Source organism: Onychostoma macrolepis, chromosome 03 (assembly GCF_012432095.1).
Source record: "Onychostoma macrolepis isolate SWU-2019 chromosome 03, ASM1243209v1, whole genome shotgun sequence".
NCBI lineage: Eukaryota > Metazoa > Chordata > Actinopteri > Cypriniformes > Cyprinidae > Onychostoma > Onychostoma macrolepis.
Window position 1 is genome coordinate 55,980,431 of NC_081157.1, and position 19,109 is coordinate 55,999,539.

General features: G+C 37.5%; 1 protein-coding gene across 2 annotated transcripts; it reads left to right on the forward strand.

The window, feature by feature from the left end:
- Nucleotides 1–348: 348 nt before the first annotated feature.
- LOC131535919 (nuclear GTPase SLIP-GC-like) lies at nucleotides 349–17,119 on the forward strand. 2 transcript variants are annotated; one of them, XM_058768446.1, is made up of 17 exons: nucleotides 349–751; nucleotides 865–973; nucleotides 1,072–1,303; nucleotides 1,822–2,037; nucleotides 2,179–2,373; nucleotides 2,542–2,720; nucleotides 2,833–2,869; nucleotides 3,033–3,122; nucleotides 3,207–3,297; nucleotides 6,138–6,274; nucleotides 7,609–7,785; nucleotides 7,898–8,058; nucleotides 8,185–8,308; nucleotides 8,589–8,697; nucleotides 9,240–9,373; nucleotides 9,834–9,918; nucleotides 14,598–17,119. In XM_058768446.1, the coding sequence occupies exons 1-17, from the start codon at nucleotides 700–702 to the stop codon at nucleotides 14,639–14,641; spliced, it is 2,172 nt and encodes a 723-aa protein (XP_058624429.1). In that variant the 5' UTR covers nucleotides 349–699; the 3' UTR covers nucleotides 14,642–17,119. The 2 variants fall into 2 exon arrangements, with proteins under 2 accessions (XP_058624429.1, XP_058624428.1); XM_058768445.1 differs by having other exon boundaries at nucleotides 594–597; nucleotides 689–751; nucleotides 3,033–3,297.
- Nucleotides 17,120–19,109: the final 1,990 nt, after the last annotated feature.

Here is a 19,109-nt window from a genome sequence, read left to right on the forward strand (position 1 = left end):
TCTGGCAGTCGTGGCTTAATGGATAGAGAGTTGGACTTGTAACCCAAAGGTTGCGGGTTCGAGTCTCAGGTCTGGCAGGGATTGTAGGTGGGGGGAGTGAATGTCCAGCGCTCTCTCCACCCTCAATACCACGACTGAGGTGAGTCGAACCCCCAACTGCTGTGTTTGTGCGTATGGTGTGTGTGTTTGTTCACTATTCACTGCTGTGTGTGTACACTTGGATGGGTTAAATGCAGAGCACAAATTCAGAGTATGGGTCACCATACTTGGCCACACGTCACGTCCTTTCCTTTTTTAATTTTACATTTATGACCCTGCTGATTGAACAGCTCACAAACAGAAAAACCGACCCCACCAAGCTAATGTAATACAGACATTTGAAATCCTGTGAAAATCAACATATCTTTGAAAGTCATAGTTTTGTGTGTACAATTTTGATTAGTAGAAAGTTCATAATCCCAATTAATTAATTAAGCCAAGGCACATTATCTCTCATATGGCTGAAAGTTTTTTTTTTTGTTTTGTTTTGTTTTTTTACGTGTGTTCTTTCTTTCTACAAGGTTAAATTCCAAGGTGACTCCACAATGGCTAGCTACGGTATGTAATATTTTATATTCTAAACTTCATTGATTTGTTATGGCTTTACAAGTTATCACTCAGTAAGTATTTGTTTTTAATTCTCTAATAGGTCCTAAAAGAATGCGTGCAACTGCCTCTGAAATTACCTGCACAGAATCACCACTGACAGCAGGTAAGTCAATTCAATAATTAAAAAAAAATTAGAACAAATAAGTTATCTTAAAATTTATCATACATTTTATTTTAAATATCACCTTTAATTAACTATTTTCTTCCACTGGACAGATATGGCCATCGTGGTGCAAACACAGAAAATAATGGCAGATGTAAATATTAAAATTCAAACCGTAAAAAACATTGACCAGCCCATGACTTCATTAAAAACCTACATAGTGTAAGTGTTTACTTAGACACAGTATGGAATATGATTGTCCCTATAACGTTTTATACTTTTTAACCTTAGATCCTCTTTTTCATCTGTATAATGCACAGAGATGTCATTTCAAAGATGGATCAGATAGATAAAGACAACAGAAGAAAAGCAACAATAGGGATATTTGGAAAATCAGGAAATGGAAAGAGCTCCCTAATAAATGCAATCCTGGGAGAAGAGGATCTACTGCCACCTGGTAGTTTAGGTGCCTGTACAGCTGTTGTTACTCAGGTGGAAGCCAATCTGGATGACTCCAACTACATAGCAGAGATCGAACTCTACTCTAAAGAGGTTTCAGTATTATCTATATTATTATAATAGTATTTCTTCAGTATTATATTCTTACCATGATTTTTTAAGACTTAAACAATCAAATTGATGATTGGAATTAAAGGGTTACTTCATCCCAAAATGAAAATTGTCATCATTTACTCACCCTCATGTCATTCCAAACCCATAAGAAATTCAGAATCTTCAGAACACAAATATATTTTTAATCAAATCTGAGAAATGTTTGTTCTTCTATTCAAAGTCTCTTCACAAAATTAAAGTGAATTGAACTTCTAGTTCCGGGTTAATGATGCAAGACACACAGCCAAAGTAGCAAGCTCTGGTTCTGGAGCAAGCTCTTAATTCTTACCTACAGATCTTTGTTTCTCTGTTATTTTCATTTGTGTTCTGAACATGAACACATTTTTATGGATTTGGAATAGCATGAGGGTGAGTACTTGACAATTTTCAATTTGGGGTGAACTAACCCTTTAAGAATATAATGTTTTTATTTCATTGGATGCTTTGTGTATTTGCAGGAGTGGGACAAAATGCTCCAAGTACTTTTCAGAGTTTTGTCAGATGACAGTGAGGATAGGGATGATGAAATGTTTGAAAGTGCAAAAGAAAATATTACTGCAGTGTATGGAGAAAATGCAGATAAGAAAAAACTTGAAGAACTTAAAAAAGATGAGAAATTTTCTGAAATCAGCAACTTTTTGTCCAACCCTGAAAAAATAATCTCAAAAAGAGAAGTATGTTTTAGCAAGCTAAATATGTCTAATTTTCATCATATTTACTTGTTTACATGTATTAGGCATTATTAATATGACATTCAGAATTTGGAGTAATGAAATATTGAAATCAACATAATTTTTTTTTTTTTTTTTTAACAGAGATCTGACTTTGCCAATGAAGTTGCATGTTTCATACAATATAGTGTGTCAAGTCCCGGTGGCTGGTACTGGCCACTTGTAAAGAGTGTGAAAATCAAGATTCCAAACTGTGATGAACTTTTGAAACACATTGTCCTTCTTGATCTTCCTGGGATTGGAGACTGCAATAAGACTAGAGAAAACCTGTGGAAATCTGTAAATACAACACTCTTTTTGAACAACTTTCCCCCCAATTAACATCCTTTTTAACAGTAGAATATGTATGCTTATTGAAAATGTACGATAATACATAATTTACTATGCTACTGCAAGTGTAAGAGTTATCATTGTGTAACAATTTTTTAAATATTTCTGACCCTACAGAAACTGAGAGAGTGCTCTTCTGTGTGGATTGTAAGTGATATCGAACGAGCAATCACTGACAAAGATCCCTGGGGGATATTAAAGCACTGCATTCAGGACTTGGGACCAGGAGGAGAATGTAAAAATATTAGCTTCATCTGTACAAAGACTGATAATATCAATCCAGGAGCCTATATGAGGTTACAACTATAACTTATTACACAGCAATGAGGAGACAACAAAGATCATAACTGATTTTACTTAATTAACCATTATTTCAGTTTCATATATTAATATTTAATTTTTATTTAGATCTTCACGGCTGACTAAAGATGAAATAGGAAACAAGGTTTGGCACATTTCAAATAAGCTACATTTTCTAGCTATGTTTACAAATTTTTGCTTTTATGTCGGTTGTCACTAAAAATACTAAGATGTTATGTATGCAGTGATATTTTTCTATCTCTATTTTTTAAATACTATATCATTATGACTTTTGAATTATTTTTCAGGATCAAACAGCAGCGTGTATACTTCACAGAAACAAAACCTCTAAGGAATTAGTTAAAAAAAAAATTGAAAGTTTGAATCCTGGAACCAAAGTAATAGCTGCTTTTTTATATATACTATTATTTGTTCCCTTTTCATTTTTTTTTATGCTCATTATCATTGTTATTATTTTAAAGAAACTGATGGAGAAATTCAGCACTGAAGTTTTTACTGTAAGCTCCAAGGCATTTTTCAAGCAAAATTCAAATTTGGAACCCACTGAAACAGGTAATGTATTACCAAAGAAAATAAAAAGTGTGGTTGCTTTGCGATTACTGTCATTGAGTGGTTCCCTTTCAGTCGGTCATGTTCGATGTCACGTCGGACGTACCGACGAATTGGGATCTCGCCTGAGAGCCCTATCATCTTTGAGTGTAAACTAAACGAGCCAATGCATATTGGCATGCAAGATTTGCATCTCGCACTCCGCCCTGCAGCGCAGGTATAAATGCCATTCAGCTTTTCGCTTTGGAGCCGAGCAGTTCTATTGTTCTGCTCTGCCTGTCGTCTGAAGAGGATTCTGACAAGTCTACAAGCACTCTGGGGAAGATGTTTCTTCAAAGTTGGTGTTGGCGTGACGGCGCTGCAGCTGTGGTTTTCCCTGTGCGCTACAGCACTGTGAAAGTGTGAGTTTCCCTAAAAGAGCAAGACACAGGTGTGACATTGCGTCTTTGTAAAGACGACAGTGCGTCTTTTTAAAGATGTCATTCCACCTGTGTGTTTCTGGATTCAGTCGTTACCTGGAGCCGGATGACAATCACGATCGTTGCCTCACGTGTTTGGGCATTAAGCACGCTGAGGCTGCTTTTGTGGATGAGTCATGCTCTCACTGTGGGAGGATGACCATTTTGGTATTGTGGTTGAGACTCCAATACCTCAGAGGAGGGTAGTTCCCCTTACCTATGCACTGATCTAGATCTTCTTCTGTGTCACAGAAGAAGGCTACATCAGTGAATAGCCAGGGTGACCTGAGGGTTACAGTGGGGTCAACCTGCCAAGTAAATCTCTGTGGGCCCCCCATTCCTCTTGCACACCGCAAGCTGTGGAGCTTCCGGGTGAACATGTTGGTCCTTCTCACAGGGGACCGGCCGTCTCATTCAGGCCTCCTCCGGATGACCAGATAGCGATTGCGGCATCAGAGGGTGAGGTGGAGTCCAGGGATGAGGATTCGGCTACGTTGCCCCCTTTGGGGAGAGTAGCGTTGCCCGAGCCTGACCCAGAACTGACAGCTATGCTTTCAGTTGGGCTTGAGTGGAGAGATCCACCGTGTCCTGAGCTGTCAAGGTTGGACAATTGGTATCTCGGAGCAACCCGGGCTGGTTCTCAGCCCCCTGCCCCAGTGCCATTCTTTCCGGAAAGTGTATGAAGAGGTCACTAGATCATGGACGGCACCTTTTTCTGCCAGAAACCGGTCTGGTACCTCCTCCTCCCTCACTACCCTTGATGGTGGGGTGGCCAAAGGGTACATGGCGATTTTTTTTTTTTTTTTTTTTTTTTCTCCCCCAGTGGAACGTGCGGTTGCAATGCAATTCAAGGAGCGCTTCCACCTGGAGGGGTAACCCGCGTCTCCCATCCAAGACCAGTAAATTCTCGTCCGTTCTCACGGCCAAGGCTTACGGAGCACCTGGACAGGCTGCCTCTGCTTTGCACGCCATGGCTCTCCTGCAATTATACCAAGCCAAGGTACTAAAAGAGCTGCACAAGGGTAGTTCAGACCCAGGGCTGATCCAGGAGCCGCCTTCTGAGTTTGGTCCCTGTCCTCCACCATGCTGCCCCGCCGTGGGTATGTCGGTGGTTCCTCTGGTCCCGCTTGTATGGTTTCTGCATATGCATATTCTGTTGTTCTCTAGCCACGGATTTGCAGGTCTTGTCTTTTTCTCCTACAGATAACTTGTAGGACCCTGTTCGTTATTGTACTAAATTAGTTCTAATCGTTTAGCTACGACAGCGTCTTGTCTCCATTGGCAACACACACGATTCTTGTCAAATGCAAGTGACGTCGCAGGTAGTGGAAACTGCAAGAGGCAATTGCAAGTGACATTGTAATTTAGTTTATTTTTTCTTGTCTTCACCACCTGGCTACTGTTGTAAAATGTTGAGAGATTCAAAACAAAAAATAATCAATAAATAGAACAAAATAAAAAATAAAAAAGACTGCAGGTGTCTGAGGGTGCAAGTACTGAGAATGCAAGTGCAAGTCTGTAAACTAAACGGAGAAGGGTCTGGCTGCACTCGAAGATGATAGGGTTCTCAAGCGAGATTCCAATTCTTCGGTACGTCCGACGTGACGTCACCATTCCCTCCTTCAGGGAACGGGGGCTGCATACGTAACAGAGACATTCTCAACCCTGTTCCTGAATACTCCTCGGCACTGCACATTTTGTATGGATGCTTTTCAAACAGAAGGCTTCATCCTAGTAAGGCTACACATCACATGTAGCACAGTATCCATCTCCATTATCACCTTAATTTGAAGGATCCTTAGAAAGCAGACTTTAAGTGACAATTAGAGTCCAATTGGAGGACACAGACTTTGTGTCCTCCAATTGACCACAATCTTTTATACACATTCTAATTCATGTAAAATAGTTGGCAGAAATTTTCTGTGCTATTTCCAGGGGCCAAAACATTTATGACATAGCCATACAGAATTACCAGACTGTCTCATGCTATCATTTAATGCTTAAGAGTACTCTAGAAGAATGCTATTACTCTAGTCTCACTAGAATGAAACCTTCGATGTGAGAAGCAACATTTGTCTCTGATCAAAAATAAGTGAATCGGGTCATCAGCTCATGAGTACACTGAAAAAAAAAATCTGATTTCACTCAAAAATTGCCTGGCAAATTTCACAAATTACAAAGAAATGGCAAGTAACACATTGAATTAAACATGAAACTTTGAAGTAAAACAACTGAAATAGTATTTACTTGTAAAAAAGGAAACAATATACTGTGGAGATTCGATAGTTGTTTCAGGCAAAAGTGCAGTGTTAATACTTTGGAGATTTAAATATACTTTGAAGATAAATATTACATTTAGTAATACATTTTGAAAATTATCTGTAGAAATACCAAAGTTGCAGGAAGTTCTGAAGAGTATTAACAGGAGGATTAATCAAGAAATGACCAGAGGTTATGTCAGTGATGCAAAGGGAGTGCTGTCCTTGATCCAGATTTTTTCACCGAATACAAATGAAGAAATGGTATGAGTCAGAATTTCTAATATACTTCAAATTAGGGCTGCACGATTAAACATTTTAATCTCGATAACGATATCCACCTTTCTCGATTAATTAAAAACAATTGTCACGATATTGGCCGGCTAGTTATTTATCCTGAAAACGTGTTTTTAATTTGGCATTTGCATTGCTAACATGTCTTCACTAGCGTTGCTTGTGGTTGCCAGATGTAAAGAGCATTAGTCCCCAAAACAGAGCTTTTCTCCTTTAAAAATACACTTTCTGCCCGAAGTGTTACTTAAAGGGATAGTTCACCCAAAAATGAAAATTCCGTCGTCATTTACTCATCCTCAAGTAGTTCCAAACTTGTATGAATGTCTTTGTTCTGCCGAACACGAAGATTTTTTGAAGAAAGTTTGTAACCAGGCTGTTTTGGGGCACCATTGACTTCCATAGTAGGAAAAAAAAATACTATGGAAGTCAATGGTGCTCCAGAACTGCTCTGTTTCCCACATTCTTCAGAATATCTTCCTTTATGTTCGGCAGAACAAAGACATTCATACAGGTTTAGAACTACTTGAGGGTGAGTAAATGATGAAAGAATTTTCATTTTTGGGTGAACTATCCCTTTAATCTGTGTAATCTGGCAACCCCGTGTGCGCGCTCATTTATGGCGGAACAAGCGCTGATGATATGAAAACGTGCTGGAGTCTAGCGATCTCTCCACAGCGATATTCTAAACATGAAAGTGTTATACTGCCAATGTTTGTTTTTTCACAAGCCATTTGTGCTATTTGTGTAACCAAATCTGCCATGATCAAACTTTCACCGAGTTTCTATTATGGATCTATTGTGAATAAATTCGCTTTTGCTACCTGTGGCAATACAATGGGGGAAATGTACATAAATTGGAATTATTGGAAGTTATATTAGGTGTTTCTAAAGTTTTTACCATAATGTTTTTACCCCCAAAAAATTTCATAATATTAATCAGTTGAAAACGGCATAGCAGTTTTCAGTATGTATTAACGATATTTAATGTGCGATCTGAATTTGCGAACAAATTGTCACTTCAAAAATCGAATGTGAATACAGATTACAAAACACTAACCAAAACCATGAGTTTTGTATTATCATAGTTGGTTAAATGTAGTCAGTGGAGGTTGGTTAAAGGACACATGAAATATTATTGCTTTTACCCTTTTGATAGAATAATCGTGATTCTAATTTTAATCAAAATAATCATGATTATCAGTTTAACCATCATCGTGCAGCCCTACTTCAAATGCAATGCATATGTTTACAGAAAGCAGCCAAGAAGTACTATTCTCCAATGTTATTCTCTAATGTATTTTAAGGTTGAGACAAAGGCCAGAGTCCATGATAAGCTGGCGAACAATCTAAAGAATGCACTGACAGAGTTGGACTGTCAGTTTGTCAAAATGTATGAGAATCTGGACAAGTGTCTCTCAGAGGGTGTAAAAAAATCAGTGAGATTATGTGTTGCTACTGCACAGAAAGAACTGATAGAACCTGTAAGTGTGATTCAGTTGGTGTCAATCAATTGCATTTAATCACATTTGACACTCCTTTACAGGTTGTTTACAGGACTATAACTGTTGTATCTGTTTTTGTGTTACAACTCAGGATAACATAGATAATAGAGGATTTCATAAAACACTTAAAGCTCTATGTAAGAATAAAGGACACTATTGGTCAAAAAACTGGTGCATGATCCTAGATCTCAACGAGTGTTTGGCCACACACATGCAGGAAAGCATTAATGAGGAATTTAATCAAATTTTTCCGTGAGTGCGGTTTCTTATTCTTCTTTTTGTACTTAATATCATTTTAACTTCTGTTTAATTCTGGGAATGATCCTTGGGAGATTTATATTTCCAGTACTTATACTCTACATTTTTCTTTTGGTCTAGTGTTAATGCCAAAACAGAGAAATCATTGCAAAAACACCTTGATAAAATGAGTATCATCCAAAGTGACGATATATACTGCAGATCGTCTATGCTGTATCACATTCACAACTTTATCAAAACACGGGTAACTTCAGTTATTCTGCACATATCTTTCATTACTACCATTATAGATTAAAATGAATTAAAAACTTTAAAAAAAATAAGTGTTGTTTGCTACACATAAATAAATGAGACGAAGATCATCTCGTCAAGGACAAATGCCTTATTAATTTAAAGTGAGAGTTAAATACTGAATTTGGAAAATCAAATTATTTTAAATATGAATAGACTATAGTGCAGAAAAGAAGATAATTTTGGAATAAAATTTGTTTATTTGTGTTTATTTTCTCTGACCCTCTGAAAAGGAAAACAAACTGAAGGCATCACTCGGCAGAAAAGTTATTGACAGGAAGAAGAAAATCTACTCATCAATCTCAACAACGATTCAGGAAAAAATGGGTACTGGCTATGAAAGTAAGTCAACATAAAAAATAAATAAATAAATAAAAATAAACTTTTTCAGTCAGAAGTCCAAAAGATGTACTGGTAATTTTCTGCCAGGGCATTATCCAGTAATTGAACAGACATTTCCGTTAACCTTAAAACAGAACACAACACAAGTGCAAAATTCAAAGTACAGGTAAAACACATTTTTAAAAATAAATATGGAAAAATCCTTCATATTTATATAGTGCATTGTGCCCTATTTTTACAGATTACTATTATTATTTATTTTATTTTTTACAGTGTACAGTGTAACTGAGATAATTCGTATTATAATATTAACAAACTGAATTAGATGTTGTTGTTTTAAATGCCACAATCTGGTCTCATTGAAAAAAAAAAAAAAAAAAAAAATCACACTGCAATAGAGTTGTTCTAAAGTTTCTTATGCAGTAGTTAAAATGATGAATTGTCATGGCACTGAGAAACAATATAACAACAGTACAGTTACCTATAATATTACATTTTTATGTTTTTTTCATGAATACTACTGATACTTGTACTTATTTCAGAAGCTGCAAAAATAAAAGGAAAGAATACCTTAAAGAAAATGCAGAAAATTCTAAGTGATACCATTGAGTCATTAAAAGATGACATGTTCAGCGAGGTCAAAACCATGGTCCTTGAGGAATTCGATAACTTGAAGGTATTTATTATGTACTTATTTCGCAAATCAACTGTATTGCAATTACGAAAAATATCTTAAATGTAAGTGTGGGATTATGCTCAAACTCCAAGCATAATCCCAGAACAATAAATACAATCAGGTGTGACCCCCACACCATTAAAGGTGGGGTGAAATTTGGTCATTTAGGTAATTATATCGTTAACATCACTAACTTGTCAATTTCAATTTTTTTTTTTTTTTTAACTCAATTACAGTTTAATAATTTAGGTTAAAATCCATTTTTACTAAAAAAAATAAATAAAAAATAAAAACCTATTAATTATAATTTAAATAATAGTTATTATTATTAACATGCCAGGGACACTTATTGCTCAATTTCCACTATAACTTTCCACAAAAACAGAAAACAAACAAAAAAACATCTTAATTGGGTTTCTTGCCATATCTTACTCTAAATTTCTCATGTTTCTTTGTAAAGCTCGAAATAAAGAATGACTTTGAATTGGAGATGAAAAGATCAATGGAACCCTTTCATCTCCACACTGGCAAAACCACTCTTTTGGGTAAGTAAGCTTTTTAAATCACTTTACAAAATATTAAATTACAGAATTTTGATTGTACACAAGATAATGAGGAACAGACTAGGGCTGCACATTATATTATATATATATACACACTGTATATACACACACACACACACACACGACATTGCAATGTTTTGTTTTTCTGCCTTATGTATCTCAATATGAGAATTCTGTCTAGATGATTTAAATAGCTATGTTTGTAAAGAATTAATAATTCTAGAATGAGTTGGTGCTATTTTGTTGGGCAGTGCATCTCCATAGTAAAAAAGCACGAGAAAAATAGTGCAAACCTTCTGGTTGGGGCTGAATGATTTGGGAAAAATGTGGGTGTAAACATTTGGGCATAACTAAAATCCGTGACGAGTGCATCAAAGACATAGCGCTTGCAAAGGGATGGTTGCTAAATAAATTATTAATTAATAAAAAAAAATTTATTTTAAAATGATTTTGGTTACACTTTATTTTGCACTGTCCTTGTTACAGTGTAGATTAAATCGATCTCGAGCTTACTATGTTACTGTAGCTATACACATTAATAGAGACCGTGTCAATGACAATTTATTTATATAGCACAATTAATTACAACTTCCGTTGACCAATGTGCTTTCCAGCAAGTCATCAAAAACAGAAAAACACAAAACAGAAAAGTTATAAAATCATACAAATATCCCATCAGCCATACGCTTTAGAAAATAAAAATGTCTTTAGTCTGGACTTAAAAATATTAACAGAAGAAGCTTGTCTAATGGATACTGGCAAGGCGTTCCAAAGCCTGGGGGCTGCAATACAGAAAGCACGATCTCCCCAACACTTAAGCCTCGATTTAGGGGTAAACAATAGATCCTGGTTGGAAGACTGAAGGGATCTAGTGGGTTGATACGGAGTCAATCACTCAAAGAGATAAGTTGGGGCCAAACCATTTAAAGATTTGTAAACAAGGAGCAAAATTTTTAAATCCACTCTAAAACAAACAGGCAGCCAGGGTAATGAGAATAAAATAGGAATGATATTCTCCCTCTTTTTAACCCCACTCAAGAGTAGAGCCGCAGAATTTTGAACAAGGTGCAAACGGGATAAAGCTGTCTGGCTAATCCCAAAATAAACTGAGTTGAAGTAGTCCAGCCTAGATTAAATAAAAAACGTGAATTACTTTTTCAAAATCTTTAAAAGAGAGAAAAGGCTTTGCTTTAGAAAGCAAACGCAGCTAAAAAAAAAAAAAAAAGCAAAAGACAGGACAGTTTCAACTGTTTAACATTATAATCCTCCGAACACACACACTACACAATTCAGCCAGACAGCGAGACCACACACCTGCCGATCGTAGAATAATTTTCACAGTAATATGAGATCTCACAGAAAATTGCAAGATCAAATGTGACTTGCAAAGAAAAACAAATGGAGGATGATCAACATCGTCAGCTGGTTCTCTTGCCATGGATTTTGTTTTACAGGGGGGAAAAAAAAAAACAAAGGAGAAAAAAGAATATGGGTGATCTTGCCCAATCAAGACAAAAAGTTGTTGTTTGGCAAAAACAACACTAAAGGTTCAGTTCAATATATGTTAATGTTACAAATTTTCTTCAGCATTTTCTCTCAGATTAATTCATAATTAATGACATTGGTTCAGTTGACAGAAATACAGGACACACATAACTGCTGAAATATTTGCAGGTCAAACGTTACTCAGGTCAGTCGGAGCGTTCATGGTCATGCCAGCCTTAGTTTATTCATTACGCATTTGCACTATACATATTTGAAACTATTTTCACTTGTATGATTATCAACTGATATTTGATGCAGACACCCTATGTAACGAGACTGGCAAGACACATTAGGAGAAACAAAACACGACGACAGTTCATGAATGGTCTCTATGGCAGTGACAGGGTTATCGGGATAAACATGTTGTGCATTTACAGTTTCTGGGCTCACTACTGGACTAATGGGGCAGATAACAGGTCTCTTGTTAGGAACTGGACAGACAGGTGGTTCAACATTATACTCATTAGGGGAAATGGGACAGACAGACCATTAAAAAAACTGATTCATAGGTTAATCCTGGGCAGACTGACAGTTCATGATCAGACAGATTGACAGAAACGGGCAAGACAGAGAGTTCAAAATCAGCATTCAAACAGACAGACAGATCACAATGAGCCTCTAAAGCTGATTCAGAACAGGATGAGAGTTCGGAGATGGGACCATCGGCCGGCCCAGGGCAGGACAAACGTTCATAAGTGGCCTCTGTGGCCAGTTCGGGACAAAGCAAGAGTTCAAGAGCGGCCTTCTTAGCCGTGACAGGACAGGGTGAGAGTTCATAGACGGCCTTCATAGCCATGACCGGGCAGGACGAGGATTCATAGACGGCCTCTTTAGCTGTGACAGGACAGGGCGAGAGTTCATAGAGGGTTACCACTGACACCTCTGGAGGCTCTGCAGCAGACCCCGCCACCTCTGGAGGTTCTACAGTGGTAACATCAGGAAACAGGTAGAGTTCATTTACAGGAAGGGTACAGTGCTCACCTACGGTTCCTTCGAACGTGACATGATGAGCTGGACGTGCATTGCTGGGCGCCACCACCACGCAAGGAGCTGGAGGTTCTGTGGTGGTGTATGCAGCCCAAACACACCAAAAAGCGATCCCCATCATGGAAAACGCTTCTGACAGGAGAATTAGTTCAGGAACAGGAAGGGCTGAGAGCGCTGGTTTAGGGATGCCAGCTACACGGGCTAACACCAGCGGTAGGTCCTCCACGCTGGATGCCAGTCTGGGAGCTTGAAGAACTGACCTCGACGATCTAGGTGCAATAGACAGACTCTTGACGATCAGCGAAGACGTGGCGAGACTCTTGAATATCAACTGTGGCTTGACTTGATTCATGACGATCAACAGTGACTGGACTTGATTCAGAAATAGCAGTTGTGACATGACGGGGTGTTCTTGTGGCCGCCATCTTGCGAGCACGCGATCAGTACTTGAATGTCCCAGAGCTTGCGACTTACTGAGTTCAGCAGCCGCCATTACAGGCACAGACACGGTGTTATTTTCCTCCTCCGCAACACCCACAGTAAATGAAGAGCCAACACACAGAGCATAGTACAAAAACTCACTGAGTGATGAACATGGACCCTCACAAATAAGCTTAGACTTTAGTGGCTGATTAATGCTGTCACAAAAATAATCGATCAAGACATCATCCGGAAAATCAGAATAATTAGCAACATCTAGATATTCTTGAATAAAGTCCTCAAATGATCGCATACCCTGCTTGAGGGCTAATAATAGTCTTGCAGTGTACATACCTGGCCAGTATTGTTCATGAAAGCCGCTGGATCCTTGTGTGGCCGAGTATTCTATAATGGGAACAACGAGACGTGAGACGTGCAGATCCATTTAGACAGAGATGTGGTCATAAACACAGGCAGGGTCAAACAACGGCAAACAGGTATGGCAAGGGTAGTCCGATAACATGAGCAATAGTTCAAACTAGGCATAAACGGAGTCCGAAACGGTGAGACAGGGGTAAATACAGGAAACACAGACTAGAAAACAAGAAACAGGTTCCGTATCGCAGATAACACTAGGGGAGTGATAAACGCAGGACAATACTGTAACTAAACAGAAACACAGAATGGCTCGGTAAGGCAGCTAACACTAGGGGAGTGCTAAACGCAGAACAAAACTCAGCGATCTGTGAACGGAAGTCCATGGTTTATATAGGGTGTCTGATTGTGTGATAGTTCTCAGATGTGCGCGTGTGATTGAGACAGCTGTGTGTACTTAGTACAATGAATGTTGGGAAAAGCAGTTCGGGGGTGAAGTGCAACAGTTAGTGTAGTGCAAGAGACCTCTGGTGGCGAGTGGACGGAAGACCACGAACCGGATTCGTGACAACAATAGGGTTAGGGTTAGAATGAGTGTTTTGTTTAGGGTTAGTTGCATGTAATTATGCATAATTTATTGTTATTACTATTGTACATGTAACGTATAACAAGAACACCATAAAATAAAGTGTTACCTTTATTTTATATTTTTTACGGTTTAATTAATTTTTGGATTTTCGTGCACTCAAACCCCTTGCGGTTCTAGACCCTCATTTTGGGAAACCTTGCATTAAAGCATATTGCTTGTTTTTAAGATAAAGGAAAGACCAAATTGTGTAGAGTTTTGCTCAGCTAGTAAAATGTATGTATATATAATGTGTGTGTATAATTTGTGTTAAAGTATTGCCAAACACAAAAATGGTAATGACACAAAATAGATTTTCACAATAGTGCTCTTTTATTTCACTCATACAAAGAACAGCAAGTTTAACAGCTGAATGTACATAACATGCATGTTTTCTAATGGCTTGTAAACAAATAAATGTCTACCGTTAGGGGTGGGAGAAAAAAAAAAGATTCTCTGATGCATTGCGATTCTCTCTGCAATTAATTTCTCTCTTTTGAATGAATTTTAGCATCACAGCCCTCTAAATCATAATTGAATCAAATCGTGTCTAAAGATTCCCACACCTACAAGCCATGAATTTATCTGTTCTTCACTAATTTACAGTGACAAATTTGTGTCCCTCTGACATCCTTGATGCCTCCTAAAGTAATTCATCTTGGCAGCCACACTGATGTTCATGCAGTAATATACCATGTGTCTTTTATAGATGTCTCCAGAGAGATTGAGGAGATTGAGCGTGTGGCAAAATAAACAGCCACAAAAGACAACTGACAACTGGGGTGGTAGTTTTTAACTACAGAGTCTATGCTTTTGTTAGAATGTTTGTCTTTTATTATCTTTTTTTTTTTTTTTAAAGACAACATCCCTTTCAAAACTAAATGATTTTGTTTATTTTAAGGCTGGTAGATGTTATGGGAAATGTATTCCTACAAATGTTTGGTTCAGCTTTGTTTTATATGCATACTGATTGTGGGGTTTTCTTTGAGTATAAAATGACTTTTTTCTGCACTAATGCTGTAATAGGTTACAAAAGATACAACAAAATGCAAAAAAAAAAGAAAGTACAGAAAAATAAACATGCTACTGTTAATTGGTTAATTGTAAGCTACCTTACAATATGAAAAATTACAAATGCTTTTTTAATTGATTCAAATTATTTTTACTGTAAAATACTGTCAAATTGATTGCTTTTGGAATTTAAAACTATTAATTAATATAAATTATGGTGAAAACAGTACGAGGACATTCCCAAGTCCCTGCATTAAACATCACATATTGATTATATTTTGTCTAAATAATTGTTTAATCTTATTTCTATCATTAATAAACTTTGTGTTACATTTTGTTATTTGGTTAATGTTAATTGTGTTATTTTATTTTCGTGTGTGTTTTATCTTTGCATGTATAATCCTGTGCACATCTGTGTATGAATACTGATTTATCATATGTCCTTCTTATGTCATGCATATCCGCTTGTTAAGTTGTGATGTACTGTTTTTGGGTCCAAGCCTCCACTCTGTCGCAAGTGAGAATACCATGTTGAAGGATCTAAGGATTCTTTGTAGGAACTTGTGTGTTTTTCCATTTAATTATATAATTGTGTATAATGATCATTTAAACCATTTAAACACTCATTTCATTCATTCATTGATAAATCATTTATATTATTATGTTTTATATTATTTTTCCATTGTTGTTTAGTCTTATGTTTGTGTGGTTTCAAGGGCTATTTGTCTTCATGGGTAAGAGATAAGTGAATGTCTGCATTTCAAGGTTTTTAATGTCACAGGACAATGTTGTAGTATAATAACACTTGTTGGATTTGTGCTGGTCAAATGAAGTCCGAGTATTGAAACTTAATTATTCAATAAACTTCATCATCATCATCATTTCCTGCTTCTGCTCTTCTTGGGCTTTTCTCAGTCAACCTCTTGGCTGGTAGAAGACTATTAATACAGTTCCATTTCGATATTCCACTCGTACTGCGTTGTAAGATGCTGTATGGGAACCAGTACAATCACACCGTGCTATGATGGGGAACGACTCGGAACCAAGACTCACGTGGGAGTAATACCCAGAGGAGTCAATAGAATACACCAAGCACAGGCTGAGCTATCAGGGTCATCTGTGGCCTGGGTGTCGTCCCCTATAGTTTATACCTGGTATCCATATAATATGGACCGTTGTGGCAATGCGGAAAATCCGTGCCACCGAAATCATTTTACTTTCACTTTGTGTGTTTGGGGGTGGAGTGTTCAATTAACGGCGGAAGGACGGAGGATATAAGGAAGCGTGTCATACCTGAGAATAATTGCGTCATCAGTAGGTTTGCAGTAGTGAGCGTGAAGGGATTACCGTGTGACGTGGAAAGACTGCCGCTTGTCGAACTGTTGCTTCCTGTGAGCGATGTCTGGTGCGTCGAAAAGTTCACTTGACTTTCAAGCGTTGCACATCACGATCGTCTGTTGTTAGTAAAACTGTTCTGAAGACAAGTGATGGCTGCTCATCCACCTGTCCTGGTGTCGGACAAAACCCGAAACACTCTCCAGTTTCCATTATGACTGCAAACGTGGTCAGTACCTCTAGCCGCCAACATACACTCATTCATTCACTCCTACACACGCACGCACTCGCACAACATTCACTTCCGCACTTTCGATGTGCTTATTGTATTTATGTAGTGTTATTGGTTATTTTTTTGCTTTAAGATTATTGTTTGATGTTTTTCCTTAACTATGAAATGAACAATGTTTTATGTTTCTTTTTTCTCTCTTTTTATGGACAAATTATGATTGTGGACGCGAATCTGCCTATGTTGGGAACGTGAATTAGCGTGACGCAATTTCTGCACGGCTTCAAAAGTGAACGGAAGTGGTGAACTGTTTTTTTCACTTGTGTTTTTTTTCTCTCATGGACATCGTGGAATAAATCTTCCCCTTGTGAACAGAGTTTTTTTTCTTTGACTGTTTTTGTAAATTAATATTGTAACAGGTGGCCTTTGTTTTGCTATCCTGGGTTAACTTAAATTGTCAGGATTAGTCTTAACTGGCGCCCGAACATTTCCCTTAGAGCTTATCTAAGCTAGGGCGGCGGCCACCGTTACACCGTCCAAGTGAAGGAGGGGCTTGAACAATGATGGTCAAGCAAACCCATAAGACTGCTAAACTAGCCGGAGGTGGTGAACTAAGCAGAAAGGCCGCCTCACAAATTTCCAAAATGGACACCCCGCTGGACCATGCCCAGGAAGAGGTGATGCCTCTGGTGGAATGGGCTCTGACTCCAATGGGGTACTGCAAGCCCAAGGAGGAGTATGCTAGGGTGATAACATCCACTAACCACCTGGAAATTCTTTGCTTCGTAACAGGGCGACCTTTAGCGCGGTTACCGAAGCTGACAAAAAAGCTGTTCTGATCTCCTGTATGAGGCAGAACACTCCATTTATACCCTTAGGACCCTGACGGGGCAGAGCAGGGATAATTCCTGGTCATCCGTTCGAAGGGGAAAGCGCAGAAAGCGCTATGACCTGGGCTCTGAACAGAGTGGAGAGCACCTTGGGTACATAACCCAGCCTTGGTTTCAGGACGACCTTGGAGTCGTTAGGCCCAAATTCCAGGCAAGCAGGGTTGATGGAAAGGGCCTGTAGGTCTCCTACTCGCTTAACCGATGCCAGCGCTAACAGCAGGGCGGTTTTAACTCTCTGGGGTCGGCTGTATTGCCGGCGATACCAACTCGGTTTTTTTAAGATCAGTGCAAAAGACACTAAAAATACTCTGTTGATTTTGGTCACACAAATAAATGTTATACATCAATCGAAACTGTAAAGTGTCTACTTTTATTTGTGTACACTTACAATAACAACACAACTTTATGCTTTTGGAAAAATAAGAAAACAAACAGGGTGCGCTCTCTGTCTTCTCCGTCTCCGCGAACTGCTTTTAGAAACGCGTCACTAAAATGAACTGTAACTCAGCAAATACTCGACACAGAGACATGGGAGTTATATCTATAGAAAGCTTGAAGTGTCTACTTTGAAGTGAAGTCTTATCGAAAACAAACATTCTGTGATGAAGTAATCCGTATGAAACCAACACGATGTTCAGTCTTTCCCGTCTAACTCATTAAACTTGAACAGATTTACAAGTTGGGTTTTTCCCAAACAACAATATGATGAATGCTACACATCTAAGAATGTTTAGACCATGTTTATTATTAACACTCTGTTCACAAATAGATTTTAATAGCGTGCTAAACAATAATAATTAGTTTCTCAGATATAAAATATCCTTTTTTTTTATAGTACAAAGTACATCCTTTTATTGTACAAAGCATGCTTGAGTCTGTGGCTACAGAATCATATCATAGGCTACTATAAAATCATACATACTAGACTATATAACTATATAGTAACTAAATAATAAACCATGGTTTAACTAAGGTTTTTGTAGTAAAACCATAGTAACTACAAAATGAACCATGGTTTTACCACAGTCACCATAGTTAAACTATGTGTTTTGTAGTAAAACCATAGTAACTACATAATAAACCATGGTTTAACTATGGTTTTAGTAGTAAAACCATAGTAACTACGAAATTAATCATGGTTTTACTGTAGTAACCATGATTTATCTATAGATTTTGTAGAAAACCATAGTAAATGCAAAATGAACTGGTTTACCACAGCACTTGCAGTAGAACTATTACAAAATAACCCATGGTTTTTCAACAGTATTAACTACATATTTAGTTATTTCTTACTCTTAAAAAAATAGGACTCAATAAAATAATCATAATTAATCTCATGATTTCTGAAAATGAAACAATCAAATTTGGCAAATGTGTTGTCAGTTATTACAGAAAATACACTCTTAAAAAATGGTTATTTGGCAGGGTGTATGGTTCCATGAAGAACCTTTAATATCCAAAAGAACCTATCCATTGCACAAGGTTCTTTAGACTATTTAATGGTTCTTCACAATCAACATTTTGTAAATATTTTTTCTGGAAAGTGAGATCAATCTCATTCCAGACTCATTTTCTTTTAGTTGTGTTCAATTAAAGCTAAATAAAATATAATTTTTTATAAATAGTGTTATGGTGTTTTTTTTTATTAAAAAAAGACCAGTAGATCAGTCCTTTTATACTTTTTACTCCTATTTTAATGCTGTTTTGCATGACTCAAAAAATGTATTAGGCTAATTATTTAGCAAAAGCAAAGTTT